The sequence below is a fragment of the Rutidosis leptorrhynchoides genome, chromosome 3, assembly GCF_046630445.1.
Source record: "Rutidosis leptorrhynchoides isolate AG116_Rl617_1_P2 chromosome 3, CSIRO_AGI_Rlap_v1, whole genome shotgun sequence".
NCBI classification, from domain to species: Eukaryota; Viridiplantae; Streptophyta; class Magnoliopsida; order Asterales; family Asteraceae; genus Rutidosis; species Rutidosis leptorrhynchoides.
The window spans coordinates 550,001,687-550,017,707 of NC_092335.1; the positions used below are offsets into that span (position 1 = coordinate 550,001,687).

Here is a 16,021-nt window from a genome sequence, read left to right on the forward strand (position 1 = left end):
CCTGACATATACTTATACTATATACTAATGACTAATAATTCATGAGTTTTAAAATGAACATTGTATATAATGTACCTTGAGTATCTACATCTACGTAATCATAAATGTCAATTGTAAACTCACTAACTTAGGATCAAAATAATTCAAATCCACACTAAATAGCCACCAACAAAAAATAACAAATCAATTTATGACTAATATATAAATAAACAATCAAATATTCAAATCAAACCCTAAAGTAAAAACACAAAACTTTAACATACAATTTAGAAATTGAAGTTAAACCACTATCACAATATTTCAGAGACTAAAACAAACTATTTCCTATTTGTTCCTGTACAATTTCCAACAATAATAAATTGAGCTAATAAATAAATGGTTTCCAAAAAAACATTAAAAATATAAATTTACATCTCTCTGTTTACTCTCTATCACCACATCTTCTAGTTCCACCAAAGTCCCAAATTGCATCATCATATCTTTCCAAACCATAAAAGTTGCAACTTCCAGAACATCAAGATCCAAATAAATATCTTGCAAATACTTCATGGTTTCCTGCACACTTTGACCTTAAAAGCCAAACTGTACATAACAGTTTTACCTCCATATGGCACTAAAGGATCACACCTTGAGTGGTGTATAAGTGATTGATTTACTCACCTGTCAATTGACTTAAAACTTAAAACATCATTCTCTTCATTTTTAGACATGTTTTGCTGCAACTCTGCAAGTCTAAAAATGCAAATGTCTTCAAATAATCACCTTCCACAAAAAACTACATTTTTACATAAAGAAAATAAAATAAAAGCGCCGAAAACAACAGTTTATTTTCTTACCAATTTTAACACAGATAAGCAACACCAAGTAGCATGGTAGCACAACATAAACTGCTCACAGGTAAATCTTGCATCATTATTTCAGATGCTATGACTTGCTTATCATATACTCCATAATCTATAAACTTTGTACAGTATTCAAAGTATTCAAAAGGGGCCCACCGAGATAAGTTGGTCATTACTACCAGTATATATATATCCACTAAACCTTATCAAGAATCTAGCATTTATAGTCGATAATGATGTCATCATTTTAGCATTTTAATAGAAACTATAGACTATAGATGCTATAAATAAATATTCAGCAAATCAAGTAAACAAATCTTACTACCTGTAGGACAGTCGATCTTGGGTCTTGCAGAAAAAAGTTCAAATCTGAATATATGGAGGAATAAGATGATGTGAAGAAGTAGAACGCAAAATATAAAGATAATCTAAGGTTGTTTGGTATCATATGCGAATGAAATCAAGATACAATATGGGTCGTATTAAGTAACAACCAAAGCTAAGAAATCATCACTATACCACACTGATTCAAACTTTGGATCTTGTTTATTGTTTGACATGTTTTGTTCAGTTTATACAACTTCAATATATGTGCACAATAACATGTAAATGGCCAACATGGTAAGAAAAATTAAATTAAATATAAAACTTGTCATATTAAAAATTCTTGTGATCCTCATTAAGAGTACTCGTCATGACCCATTACCCACATCACCATTTAAATCCCTCTTGTACCGACAAAAGACCAATATCATGTAATGGTACATATTCAGTCGTAAGTGTGAGCAAATCTCAAATGTACGCATCCAAAAATCTACGGAAATGATAAGAAACTAAATAAAGCAAATGAGATCAAAAGTGAAATATTACCTGGATGAAAAAATGGATGGTTATTAGACACAACCTGAATGAAAAGCGATGTACCTAATTAAGCACAATCTCAAAAAGGATAGAAAAAAATAATTTAAAAAAAAACACGCATATAAGCATCAATCCTCCATGTCTATTTTATAATATTAGTATGATACTGTTAGATATCAGAACCTATTTTGAGACTTAATAAAATTAAAAACATAACTGAGACAACAAAATCCAAAAAAAGCACCTTAAATACAAAGTAACCCAAACAAATGAATACACTTGATCATATTTGAACAATTAAATAAAAACAATATACAATACCTTTTTTGTCATAATGATCTTATCAAGCTTTAATACTTTTTTTGTTCATAATGATCATATCAAGTTGGATTCAACTCATGCCTGTCGATGGTTTTCTCATCTCGTTATCACTTCTTCCGGGTAACTTTGCAGCAATGACTGACCATCTACAATACAGATCATCGAGAAGTATGAAACGATATTATCACTGATCACCGAGAGGTATGAAAACGATATAATCATCCCTGCAACTTTTATCTTAGTTGTATGAACTTTTAAGGTGTATAGTTATCGGATTCATTATATAGTATGTTGTATTGTTAAGGTAATTAGTAATATTAGTTTAAATTTCATGATATATCCACCCCATAATAAACATATATATACCTAATAAACATCATATTATATGAAACCTTAGAAATTTAGAAGTGATATCCATCAACAATAAGCAAATGAATAAAACCTTCATTCAGTATATGTTACATTCTATAATGAAACCAAAAGTTAGTCTATAGCTACTTCCATAACAAAAAACTTCAATACAAACCACATTTTAAAATAAGATTTCCAAGCAATGTATAAGCGTAGCAATAAACACATAATAGAAGAGCTTAAAACGTTAGGTACATACTCATTCATATGGACACCATACGCCTGCTTGGCTGCTTATATCCAATTTCTTCTGTCATTTCAACACCTGGTGTTCATCCAAGAAGATGCAAGTTTTTACGTTTTGGAGCGTTAAGATAAATTAGCTAAATAGTATGATAAATTACTTAATTTTGAAACTAGTAAAAAATAAATCAAGAAAAGAGTTCTATCTTTACTGCCATTAGACAACCCATTGCTATCTCTTGACGGATTTGTGGGATATTTGTCTACAATTTGCTCTGCAAGTAGATAAATACACCAAATTGCTTGTCTGATGAATTGACAAATATGATATCTTCGTGAATATTATTTCCTTCCATCACCCAAATAACAGAAAAAACAACATTGGTTAATATTAAGGGTTCATATATCAGGTAACAAAATAAAAAAAAAAAAAAAAAAAAAAAAAACCTAGAAATAAAGGAACCACAAAAACCGTAAATTAGATAAAGAGGAATACCTTGAAATCGAAGGAAAGGAGGCCAAAGCTTTTCTTGAATACTGAATACAACAAACAAATTAGGAAAAAAAATTGAGTGATGAAAGTTAAAGGAGAAACTTGTTTAGAAGGTAGAAGAAGAAATCAATTACCATGTTGGGTTACCTAAACATTTATGCTATAATTCCATACCTTCCTTTAACACACTTAAAACTAAAGCAAGAAAGTCTTTATCAATGCTATTGCTAGGAATTCTTCAAAATTTCCAACAAACAAATAAAAGAACTATTTGAAAACTAAAATATATAACAAAACTGTATTTCAGTCAACATATGCCAAAATTGACATACCCAGTGATGAATCCTTCAAAAACCACATAACCTAACCTTAACATTACAAACGAAAGTTATATAAATTGAAATATTCATAGTCAATGTAAACAAAAAATTCTATTATAAATTACCTTAAATATTTCCTTACCATTCTGATTCTTAACCTGCAAATATCAACTTAAGAAAACGAATTTAATAGAACTTACAATCAATAGAAATTACAAATTCTTTCTTGAATCCTTACAATCAATAGAATTCTTTCGTGAATCCTTAGAACAGTTGTAAAACTCCTCATCTGCACAAACGGTTTCGACATCGAGTAAATAAAGTTTAATCAGAGGAAAAGGCTTTAGGGTTAGGAGCTCCAGGCAGCAAAGCTTTGAACTGTGGGTTTATATTACGGATTAGGGTTGCGATCACGCGTGTTTTTTCTAATTTGAGCCATCTGGGATAGGGTATTGTTGTTGTATTTTTTTTTAATTGTAAAATAATTATGTTTATGACATCAGCAAAAGCAAGAGGGCCTCACAATTTTTCTTTTTATTTTTATTTTTTTTATAGAAGAAAAAAATGCTATTTATTACATCATTATTTTAGCATTTTAATAGAAACTATAGATAGATAGTGCATGAGAGTGGGAAAAATGTTGTGTAAACACTTGGGTTTAGTACCAGCGAACGTTTGCTTCAATGGTATCATGCCTCAATGCGGAAGGGCCTGCAATTAATTGTCAAGCAACCCAGGTTCAATTCCTGGGGGCGAAAGGTTTTCTCTCCAATTTTCTGCGATTAGTTGCCAAGCGACCCAGGTCCCGCGATTAGTTTCCAAGCAACCCGGGTAGGAGTTTTCTTCTAGCGTGTGTGGGTGCAAATGATGAGGGTCGTTAAAATAAATGATTCGTTGATGCAAATTCGCGATTCAAAAAAAAAAAGGAAAAAAAGGAAGAAAAAAAAAAAACTTGGGTTTAGTCAAAACCTCTAAAATCATGCTTATAACGCAATGAACATTGGTTTAATCTGAATCTTCCCATAAGCAAAAACAGTTTTGGTCTTTCATTAAAGCTGATGCCGTGTATTTATTTGAACAATTTTTTCTGGTTCTACAATTTCTTTAAAGCTAAATCGGGTTCATGTTTACAGTGCCAGTATCATGAAATCATACTCATGCATTTTCCATTTTTCTACATATATAATAATAAAGAAATAAAAACAATAAGCTGCAAGTAACCAAAACCACCATCATCACAGTAGTTTTTTATGGTTATCTTTTGCTCTCTTTTCCCAGTTCTCAGTGTCTTCTTGTACAAGTCTCTTTACAATCCAAATCCCCCACAACAACAACCACCATTCAAATCAAAACACTTCTCTCACTAAAACTAACCAAATCATATCTCCGAGACATTAACACCCGTTAAGTCACTCGTGTCTGCAAACATCACAATATGAAAATAATAGATAAGTACCTGAAATCAAACAAGAGATGGTATGTTTGACCCCTCTACTTATGAACTCGAGTCACACGATGACGAGTTGAACAAGAAATTCAGCTTAAAATAAGATGGGTTGAACATATTGAAACTCGCTGAAGGTGATTAAAATGCATAATTCTACCACAATTCTTTATAGACTCGCGTAATTTTCATAATATCTTCTCAAAACTACATATCTATATCGAGAACATTAAAATAATAAAAATAATAACAAAATACGGAAATGGACAAATGTGGTTCGGGTCAACCATTACAGTATCCGCTATGTCTAGTTCAAAGCTATAAAAGAAAATAATCAATGAAGAACTGAAGACAAGACAGTCTTACAAGGCAACATGTGTTTGTATCAACGGGACAAATGTGGTTGAACATATTAACATTCGCTGAAGGTAATTAAAACGCATAATACTACCAAAATTCTTTAATCTTTATATATGACTCACGTACTTATCATAATATCTTCTCAAAACTACATATCTACACCCATAACATTAAAATAATAATAATAATAAACATACGGAAATGGACAAATGTGGTTCGGGTCAACCATTTCAGTATCCGCTATGTCTAGGTCAAATCTATAAAAGAAAATAATCAATGGGGAGTTAAAGAGGGTCTTACAAGTTACAAGACAACGTGTGTTTGTATCAACGGGGCACTCTCTTACGGCTGAGTATTTCCTGTTCTTTGAGTCGGTGCTGGAATCTTGCAATGCGAGCTTGGAGGCTGACAAGACTTGCTGCTTTGCGTGACAACACAAAACTCAATTGGGTCACGTAGTTGTCAATAAGGCTGCCTGGCTTCTCAACTTCTGCTAGCAATTTCATTTCCTGGTTTCAAAAAGATAGTTACACTCCTTACACCAGCTTACACTTCAAAAGTACATTATCTACCCTATTTGAATGAAAACCGCCATCCCTTATGTTTATTCCTTGCTCAATTATCATACAATAATCATAAACGTTGAAGGTGAAACTAAAATAGGTAATCTTGACCAAAAGTTTGACTTACTTCACGCACTATCTCCATAGTATCTTCAATCTCTTTCCTGTGAGCAGCGATTAGAGCTTCTTCTTCCTACAACATCATCACACCATTTAAAATTTCATCAATCAACAAACATATAAACTCAAATTTCGTCAAATTAAATCAAATCATCCGTCTACCTACCTCTAATATTTCATTCACATTCTCATCATGAAGCTGCTCGGGTTCCAATTGTTTTGATGACATATAATTGGCATTAGGAATACTAGATCCTTGTTGCCTATTACCAGTATTTGGAAAATCAGTATTAGAAACATCCTTTTTAGACCAATTAACAACCTTTTCTGATTTTTCTTCTCTGTAATTTTTTCTTCGTGGTGGTGATACCTTCTGCACTGTTTCTTCTGTATCAACTGTATTTGGCACCGAGTATATCTTAGAACTACTTAAGCCACTAAAATTACCTTTTGAATCTACTCTCTCCTTTTCTTGGTCACTGTCATCCCTACTGTTTAAGGAATAATAACTTGAACTTGGCAGTGGTTGTTTCTCATAATCTGACGTGGCATTGTAAGAAATACTCTCGCTTTGTGGGAACCTCCTACCTGTATCCAGAACTTTCGCCTCTTGATGTCGCTCAAAAACGTCATCTGTGTCAGAAGAAACTGCATTGTTTGCTGATGAAGAGTCTTTAACCTGATCTTTTTTTGAATTTCCACTTTTGGAAAGACCTTTTACTCTGTTGATTTTGAAGCAATAAAAGTTAGGTACATAAGTTATACAGTATACTTTAAACACAACAACAACAACAACAACAAAACCCACTACCACAAAAGTTATACACTAAACCATAGACACGAAAATGCTATACAGACTAAAAAATGTACCTATCTGCATATCTCAAGGTATTGAGAGTATGTTCACAAGAACCAGCACCTGGAGATATGCACGATATCATAACAGTCCTTGAGTTTCCAACAAACGAATCACGAAGAACTTCAGTTAGTTTGCTCCCACGAAATGGAATATGAAGCTGGTCATTATCAAGAGCACGAATGCATTCTTTAAGAGCTAAAAGACTCTTATTGATTTCCGCACCTTCAATCCTGTAACGGAGACAAACAATGAATACTGAATGTGATGGCATGTGTTATCAACTCAAACAAAAGCTACAACTGATGCCAAACATAATTCATAATGGACAAAATTACAAGGACAGTCCCTGTGTTTTGTACGAATTTGCAGATTCAGTCCCTAAACATTTTTTTACAAAGTCAAGTCACTGTCGTTTGCAACTATTGCAATGACAGTCCCTCCATCTGACGGACGTTAAAAAGTTTAATTAACTCATGTCACATGGCAGGCACCACGAGAGTAAATATGTCTTTTTATCTTATCTTTTCTTCTTTCTCTTTTCGTTCCCTATTTTCACTGAAATTTAACCATTCCACTCGACATCTAAGACTTGAAATCAAACCCAAATACTAATTAAAAACCTTAAAGGCGCAATTTTAAACCAGCCATATGAAAAATGGTCAACTTAGGTAGTACAATATTTCAAAACAAGCCAAATGGGTACATCCAAAAAAACTTCTATCTATATCATGTAGAAAAAGGAGACGCCATAAGTTCAAATTACCGTGTTTGTCGATCATTATCAGTTGTATCAGCACCTCTTTCACTGCCAGCAAGATCAATGAACGAGATTTTCCCGACAACCTTCACACCCTTGGATTCGTCATTAATATTTCTTCTAGTATCGTTAACCTCAATGTGCTTCTAGCTGTAATATTGCATGTGATCTTGAAGACTCCTCATTAGCACCTGTAGAACCAGTACTTCTAGCACCATTCCCCCTATCAATGTATTCTTTTACAACTTGTACATCTAAAACTTCAAATTCTTGCAATCCAACAATGCAAACCTGTTGTCTTGCATCTTCTCTTATGCAAAGTTTCCTAATTAAAAAAAAAAAAAAAAGTTTAGTCATTGAACATACACTTGAGATCAGCATTAGAATCATGTAAATTACTACAGAATTTTCAAGAAAAGCAGATGTGTACTGACTTTCTATCACTCAGAAGATCATAAAGTTTTCCACCATAGATTTCGAAATAACTAAGCCATAACTTGAAATTTTGATTGTGGTAAGTTGGATGATGTAATAATCTAACAAGATCTTCTGCATCTCTAAGAGGTAATGGTTGCATCGTATATGTCTTACCACTTCCTGCAATAAAATGCAACAGTAAGAGATCTTAATATCAGCTTAATTAAAAAAACGAGAACAGTAAAAAAAAAAAAACGAGGACAGAAAACAAAAATAAATAAAGATAAATAAAGTAAATCTAGCTATGCCTAACGACCCTAACATTATAGAAATAAATTGTCAATTGACTAAAATACCAGTCTGGCCATAAGCAAAACAAGTTGCTTTGGTCCGCTGAAATATGATAGGAATTATTGGCTGTACAGTTTCGCGATACACCTGTTTCAAACATATTAATGAATTATAAAATGGCGTAACGTAAACTAATCAGTTGCATTTTCATGGATAACTAATTAAAGCCATTACCTCATCATTAGTTACTTTCTGGTCAAGAACAGCATCGAAACAAAACTCATGATTCTCCACATATGCAGTCAGGTCAACCTTTAAAAAAAATCAAACATCAGTTATTATTCCTGTTTATATAACTTCATTTAAGTGTAATACTCATGTAGAAGAGTTGTCAGTTACGTCCAAACCTTTAACTTGGGTTCATGAACGGTTAGACCATTGGCGCATACACTAACAACGTCATCCTCCTTGCGAGAAAGTTCTTTCTTATTCAATGGTCTTTTGCGCACCTAACATAAGCAACAAAAATAAAATATGTAAATCATTCGGCTCCAGAAATAGCTTTATCTGCATAGATTATTCCAGTTCTATTTTTCTTTTGTTTATGCAATAACAGGAAGTAAAAGAAATGAGGGGGACGCTCCTATAGTCCTATACGTTAGCAGTGTTGCAGCACTCGGAATTTCTCAGCGAGTACTAGGTTGTCTCAGCTTCGGGAGTACTCGGCATGTACTCGGTCAAACTAGGTCAACCTCAGTCAAACTTGGGTAAACTCGGCCAAAACTCGGGATTACTCGTAAAATCGGTCAAAACTTGGCCAAAACTTGGAATTAGTCAGAAGATCAGTCAAAATTGGTCAAACCTCGGTCAAAATCGGTCAAAGTCAAACTTAGTCAACATCCAAGTACTCCCGGATTAGCAGGTTTTTGCAACTTTTCCAGTTAATCCCTCATCTAATCTTTTTCATTCCAAGTATAGCCATAAGATACATGTATAAACCTCCACAAAGGTAATACATGAAGCTTGGTTATTAGTTTCCATAACTAATGACATATATATCAATGCACACGGATCAAAGTAATATTCATGAACACAAAAAGAGATGAGAGAAAGAGAGGCTACTTACCACAACTTTGATCTTAGCCACATTATTTTCACTTGAACTATTTTCTTTTTCGAATGTAGGCAATCCTTGAGAAGCATCTACCTCGGTTTGTCCTCTTAGCTGTTGGTTAGGCAGGAAATCGAGGCCACCATCAACAGCTTTAGTAGTGGCAGGGATAAAAGGTGATTGCTCAAATGGTTCTGACATAACATTCTGGTGAAGAAAGTCACATACACCTTTAGCATACAAGGCCAAGTACATAAATAACTTAAATAAAGCCAAGTACGATAGAAGTATTAACAGAGAACTGAAAGGTTTTAATACCAAGGAATTCTAGATTCTAGTATAAAGGCGGTAAAATATTCTGAACATTGATATATTCATACCTCTGTAAGAAGCTCAGTGTCATCCATAGAATGTAAATCCAATAATCCAGCTCCAAAATCACCCTTTAAATCAGGAGAATAAAAACCATCTGATGCACCAATTCCTCCAGAACCTTGGGCGGTTGGAAAGAAAGACTCAGAACCAGAATCATCATTAAAGTTAAGATTCCTCATTAATTTGAAAAGACGTTGCTTCTCTTCAGCCGATTGTGCTCCATAACCCTGCAAACAGAAGTAAAATGTGGCATTTTATACCCTAAACGTTACCAAACAAAAATCAATCTAATATAAGTTATTGGCACGCCATCTTGCGTATCATTTCTATCCCTTGTGACATTTGACAGGAAACCTAAGTATTCATCCATGCAAATCCCACAATATTAGAAATTAGGTTATTAGCAGATAATTTATAGCACTGCTTAAATAACAAGGTTCCTTTTCAGAAAATTATCCACCAAAATAATCAAACGGGATTAATCTTGTTAAAGTTATTTAAAACCACAGTGTAAGAAGCAAATAAACATTGCCGTCAGTTGATTACATATACACTAATACAACATACCTGCATGAGAAGATTGGGTAAATGGCGTTGATCAACTCCAATAGAAGCCACGGGTGAGGCCAGATGCTGTAGACCTGCAGACTGAAGCCATCGTGCCATCACAGCATCTCCAGCATCACTAGCAAGACCTGCATTATAATTTGATCCACCATCTGCTGGTTGATCATACAGAGAAGTTGCCGCAGCATTTCTCTGGCCGCCCATGTGGCGCTGTGATCGGCGTTGGGGAGCCAACTTTTCTTTCAGGTTTACTTAACAAACTACTGCAACCACCAAACAAACAAAATGACTTAAAAACAACACAAAAAAGCATCTGAACAAATGCAATATATACCTATACATATACACATAAACGTACCTACAAATTAAGGCTAACTTGAATTTAAAGCCAGAATTTGAATGCTTTCAAATGCAAATACGATTCGGATCATAAGAATCTCGAACATGCAGATCAATCGCTTAACCTAACAATAATTACAACTAAATATAAAAAACCTAAAATGAATAAGGTAGACACAAGTAAATTTATCATGTAAGTAAATTACATACATTGCAATGCAATTTGAAGCCTTACCGTATTGAAGTGATAACAATTATGAAAATGTGGAAATTGAAATCGGAATAGGGAGATTGTAGATCTAGAATCTAAAACCCTAGAAATTAGAACAGAGATATTGATGATGTGGCTGATGGAGGATTGTAATTTCCATGTTCTATAATGATGAAGGCGTACACTGCTTTAAAACTAAGACTATTGTCAGGGTAAATTGTGTATTTTTGATGAAAAAGGGGGTTTTGACCGTGCATTTGACTTCCATTAATTCAAAATGTCTAAGTTTTTGTGTAAAGTATTTGGATGGTGATGTGGTATAATCTGATTGAAAATTTGAAGCGTCCCGTTCATATCGAATATAAACGTCACGTACTCATTGGTGTCATTGCGAGGTATTGACCTCTATATGTGACATTTTTCAAAATCTGCATTCGTTTTTATAATACAAACCATAACCTTTATTATAATCAAAGGTTCAAACAGCATAATAATGATTACCGTTTAGCGATAATCTTAGTTTTACAAATTTTACATTTGATAATAACAATACGATTTTCAACATATTTTACATTACAAATCTTCCGATATGCAGTTTTATTTTTGACACAAATATGCATACTCCAAATCCTGCTTAAATTCGGCATAATGCAGCGGAAGCTTTTAATTATCACCTGAGAATAAACATGCTTAAAACGTCAACATAAAGTTGGTGAGATATAGGTTTAATGCTAGCAGCGTTATAAATATAGACCACAAGATTTAATATACATAAACGTTTTAATAAAAATATTCTAAGTTGTTGAGCACTTGATAATCATACTTAACATTTAATCAACGTCGCATATTCCCTTTATTATGAAATCTCACTACACCGTACCAAGTGTAGTCACCGAAACGAAGTACTGTGCAACCTTTGAATACTGGTCGTCCAGTCCGGTTGGGGTTGTCAGGCCCGATAGATCTATCAACAAGATTCGCGTTTACAATACCGCATGTAAATAGTAGTTACCAAGTTACAGGGAAGTATGCCAGTGGTACAACTCAACGTAGAATATATATTTTTAATCACTTGTATCCATAACGTAAATCATAAAATGCATGTATTCTCATCCCGAAATATTTAGAGTTTAAAAGTAGGACTATATACTCACTTTTGCCTTGAAGATATTTAACACGACTTGGTCTCCGATAGATATCACGAACCTAACCATATATATAATATATTAACATATTTTCTTTTCAAATAATCGTTACATATATACTTATAATACTTTTAATATCTATTAGTCCGTAATTAGCAGTCCGATGTTAGTGGTCCACAATTAGTTGCTCAATAAAATAAATAAAGACCCCATCGTATTCGTATTGATCAGAATTAATCTCGACCCATGGTACCATGTTGTCAAATGACATGTTGCATACATAAAGTACCGTGTTGTCAAATGACGTGTTGCGTACAATCATGAGGTCTTATAATTAATCTTCTCGTGTTGTTTACGGGTGGTCCTGAAATATATAAAATCAAATCATAAGTAAATATATATATAAAATATCATATTAATTAGCAAAGATATGATTAGTTTAGTTTTACTCCAATTAATTTCGTAGCTAAACTAGCTTCGGATACTCAATTTTGTTTTAGCCGTAGTTTCTTCAATATAACTCCGTTTTTGTTGGTTCAACTTGCTACTTCCTTGGATCGAGTCATTATTTATGAATATGAATTGTAAATACCTTAGTTTGCATTCGAATCACAGGTTATAGGTCAAACTTTGGTGAATCTTATGAAAGTGATCATTTCCGTCATAAAAATAACATCTAGATGATCATTTTTATAAAAATACTTACACTTTGAGTTATACCATGAGATTTTTATATATTAACATATTCATAAGAAATATCATTTTTCCAGAATATAAACTTCCAATTCAAAGTTTAAGATGGTTTTTAATTATCCAACCCAAAACAGCCCCCGGTTACACTCCGACGACGTAGATTCAGTTTTAAGGTGTTCTTTGTAAAAACAAGTTGTATCTTGTTAAGTTAGCATATCATTATGATATATTACAGGTCTTGAAGTGTTTTAAAAGTCAAGTTAGAAGGATCTATTTAGTTTGCGAACAAGTTTGAAATCATTCAAACTATGTTCTTGTTGTTATAATTTATAACCCAAAATAAGATAGCTATATGAATATGAATCGAATAAGATTATGAACAAGGTTACTACCTCAAGTTACTTGGATAAAGCTACTGGAAAGGAAGTATAACTCTTGATCCTAAAGAGTGGTGAAGTTGAATTGAAAGATTGGAAGTAATATTGCAACTTCTTGATTCTATGTTGTTTTTATGATGATTAAAGCTTGTAATTGAAGCTAAATGATGGGGAAAATGCTTGGAGATGATCAAGTATGAAGTTAGGAGTGTTTTGAGATAGAAATGGGAGTGTAAGTATGATAAAATAGAATGAAGAAATGGTGTTCATGCATAAAAACGTTTTTAGGTTATAAAGAAAGAAAAGATTCATAATTTTGTTTTCTTGCTAAATAATTCATGCTACTTGACAAATGGTTGGTTCCACATGTTCCTTAATCATTTAAGGCTGCTAAGGATGATAATTGATGTGTATATACCAATAGTATATACATCTAGAAGCTGCGTACAATACGGTTACATATACCCTAGGTATACGTGTAGAAATCTTGAGGAAACGGAATGAGAATTCAATTATAACTATCTTTTGTGAATATACTTATATTGTTTTATGTATTTAAGCCCTTTAAAAGTGATTAAATACGTATTTATACGATACTTGTATAAGCATTATAGGTTATAGGTATATATGTCAAAGAACGTTGCGTATAGTTACCGTTTTGAAAACTTAAGTTAGTAGTCTCAAAGTATACTTATAACTCATTGTTATTAGTACACAATGAGATGTTAAACCATCCTTAGATCATGTTAAATATGTATAAATACGTATATGTACACAATCGTATAATTATTGTATGTTATATAGTTCGTGATATCATCGATCAAATTGGAAGGTCAAACGTTGTGTAAAACTCTTTTCAAAAACACAAGACTCAACAATTTGGATTGCTTATCATGTTGGTAATGTTTAATTTATGTAAATATTAATCTTATATGTATAAAACGATCGAAAAAATCTGGGTCGTTACAGTACCTACCCGTTAAATAAATTTCGTCCCGAAATTTTAAAGTTGTACCTATTTTGCGTTCTCGGGAAACAAATGTGGGTACTTTTGTTTCATCTGATCCTCTCGTTCCCAAGTAAACTCGTGACCCCTTCGAGCATTCCAACGAACCTTAACGATTGGTATGTTGCTCTGCTTGAGCTGTTTAACTTCACGGTCCATGATTTCGACTGGTTCTTCTATGAATTGTAGTTTCTCGTCGACTTGGATTTCTTCAAGAGGAATGGTGAGGTCTTCCTTTGCAAGATACTTCTTAAGGTTTGAAACGTGAAACGTATTATGTACTCCGGCGAGTTGTTGTGGTAACTCGAGTCGATAAGCTACCGGTCCAATGCATTCGATGATCTTGAACGGGCCTACATACCTTGGGTTCAGTTTACCCCTTTTGCCGAAACGTATTACACCTTTCCAAGGTGACACCTTTAGCATAACCATGTCACCGATCTGAAACTCTAATGGTTTTCTTCGGACATCGGCGTAGCTCTTTTGGCGACTACAGGCTGTTTTCAATCTCTCCTTGATTTGTACTATCTTCTCAGTAGTTTCGTGTATGATTTCGGGACCAGTTAATCGTCGATCTCCTACTTCATTCCAATAGATAGGGGATCTACACTTCCTTCCATACAGTGCTTCAAATGGTGCAGCTTTAATGCTAGCATGATAACTATTATTATACGAGAATTCTGCTAATGGTAGATATTTATCCCATCCGTTTCCAAAATCGATCACACATGCCCTGAGCATGTCTTCAAGAGTCTGAATTGTTCTTTCACTCTGCCCGTCAGTTTGCGGATGATATGCAGTGCTCATATTCAAACGAGTTTCCAGGGCCTCCTGTAGTGATTGCCAGAACTTTGATGTAAATCTACTATCACGATCGGATATAATGGAAATAGGTATTCCATGCCTTGAAACAATTTCCTTTATGTATAATTGTAATAGTTTCTCCATTCTATCCGTTTCTTTTATAGGCAAGAAATGTGCAGATTTGGTGAGACGATAAACTATTACCCAAATGGTGTCATAACCCCATGCAGTCTTGGGTAACTTCGTGATAAAATCCATGGTAATATCGTCCCACTTCCATTCTGGGATTTCTGGTTGTTGAAGTAACCCTGACGGCTTCTGGTGTTCTGCTTTAACTTTGAAACAAGTTAAACATTCCCCGACATATGTTGCAACGTCTGTCTTTAAATTAGGCCACCAATAATGCGTCTTAAGATCTTGATACATCTTTCCAACTCCAGGATGTATCGAGTATCTTGTCTTATGTGCCTCGTTCAATATCAACTTCCTTAATCCACCCAACTTTGGTACCCAAATACGTTTTGCAAAATATCGAATTCCATCTTCCCGTATAACGAGTTGCTTCTCATACTTCTTCATTATTTCATTTCCTATGTTTTCTTTAGTAAGAGCTTCTCGTTGGGCCTCTTTGATTTGTGAGTTGAGATTCATGCGAATTTTTATGTTCATCGCTCGTACTCGAATTGGCTCGCGTTCCTTTCTGCTTAGAGCGTCGGCCACTACATTCGCTTTCCCGGGATGATAGCGAATCTCACAATCATAGTCGTTTATCAGCTCGACCCACCTACGTTGCCTCATGTTCAGCTGTTTTTGATCGAAAATATGTTGAAGGCTTTTATGATCGGTAAACACAGTGCATTTAACCCCATATAAGTAGTGTCTCCATATCTTCAATGCAAACACTACTGCTCCCAGTTCTAAATCATGCGTCGTATAATTTCGCTCGTGAATCTTCAATTGTCAGGATGCGTACGCAATAACTTTCTTTCGTTGCATAAGGACGCAACCAAAACCTTGTCGCGAAGCGTCACAATATATCTCAAAATCATCGTTCCCTTCAGGTAACGATAAAATAGGCGCCGTAGTCAACTTCTTCTTCAGTAATTGAAATGCACTCTCCTGCTCAGAAGTCCAGTCGTACTTCTTCCCTT

At 33.9% G+C, this 16,021-nt stretch overlaps 1 protein-coding gene across 1 annotated transcript; it reads right to left on the minus strand.

Moving 5' to 3' along the window:
* Positions 1–5,541: 5,541 nt before the first annotated feature.
* LOC139898517 (kinesin-like protein KIN-13A) lies at positions 5,542–10,499 on the minus strand. Its single transcript, XM_071881259.1, is given in 13 exon segments — positions 5,542–5,744; positions 5,926–5,991; positions 6,085–6,640; positions 6,789–7,007; positions 7,541–7,681; positions 7,683–7,859; positions 7,969–8,131; positions 8,308–8,389; positions 8,477–8,554; positions 8,650–8,751; positions 9,369–9,560; positions 9,734–9,955; positions 10,296–10,499. Coding segments are annotated over 13 exon segments (2,385 nt in total). The 3' UTR covers positions 5,542–5,561.
* Positions 10,500–16,021: the final 5,522 nt, after the last annotated feature.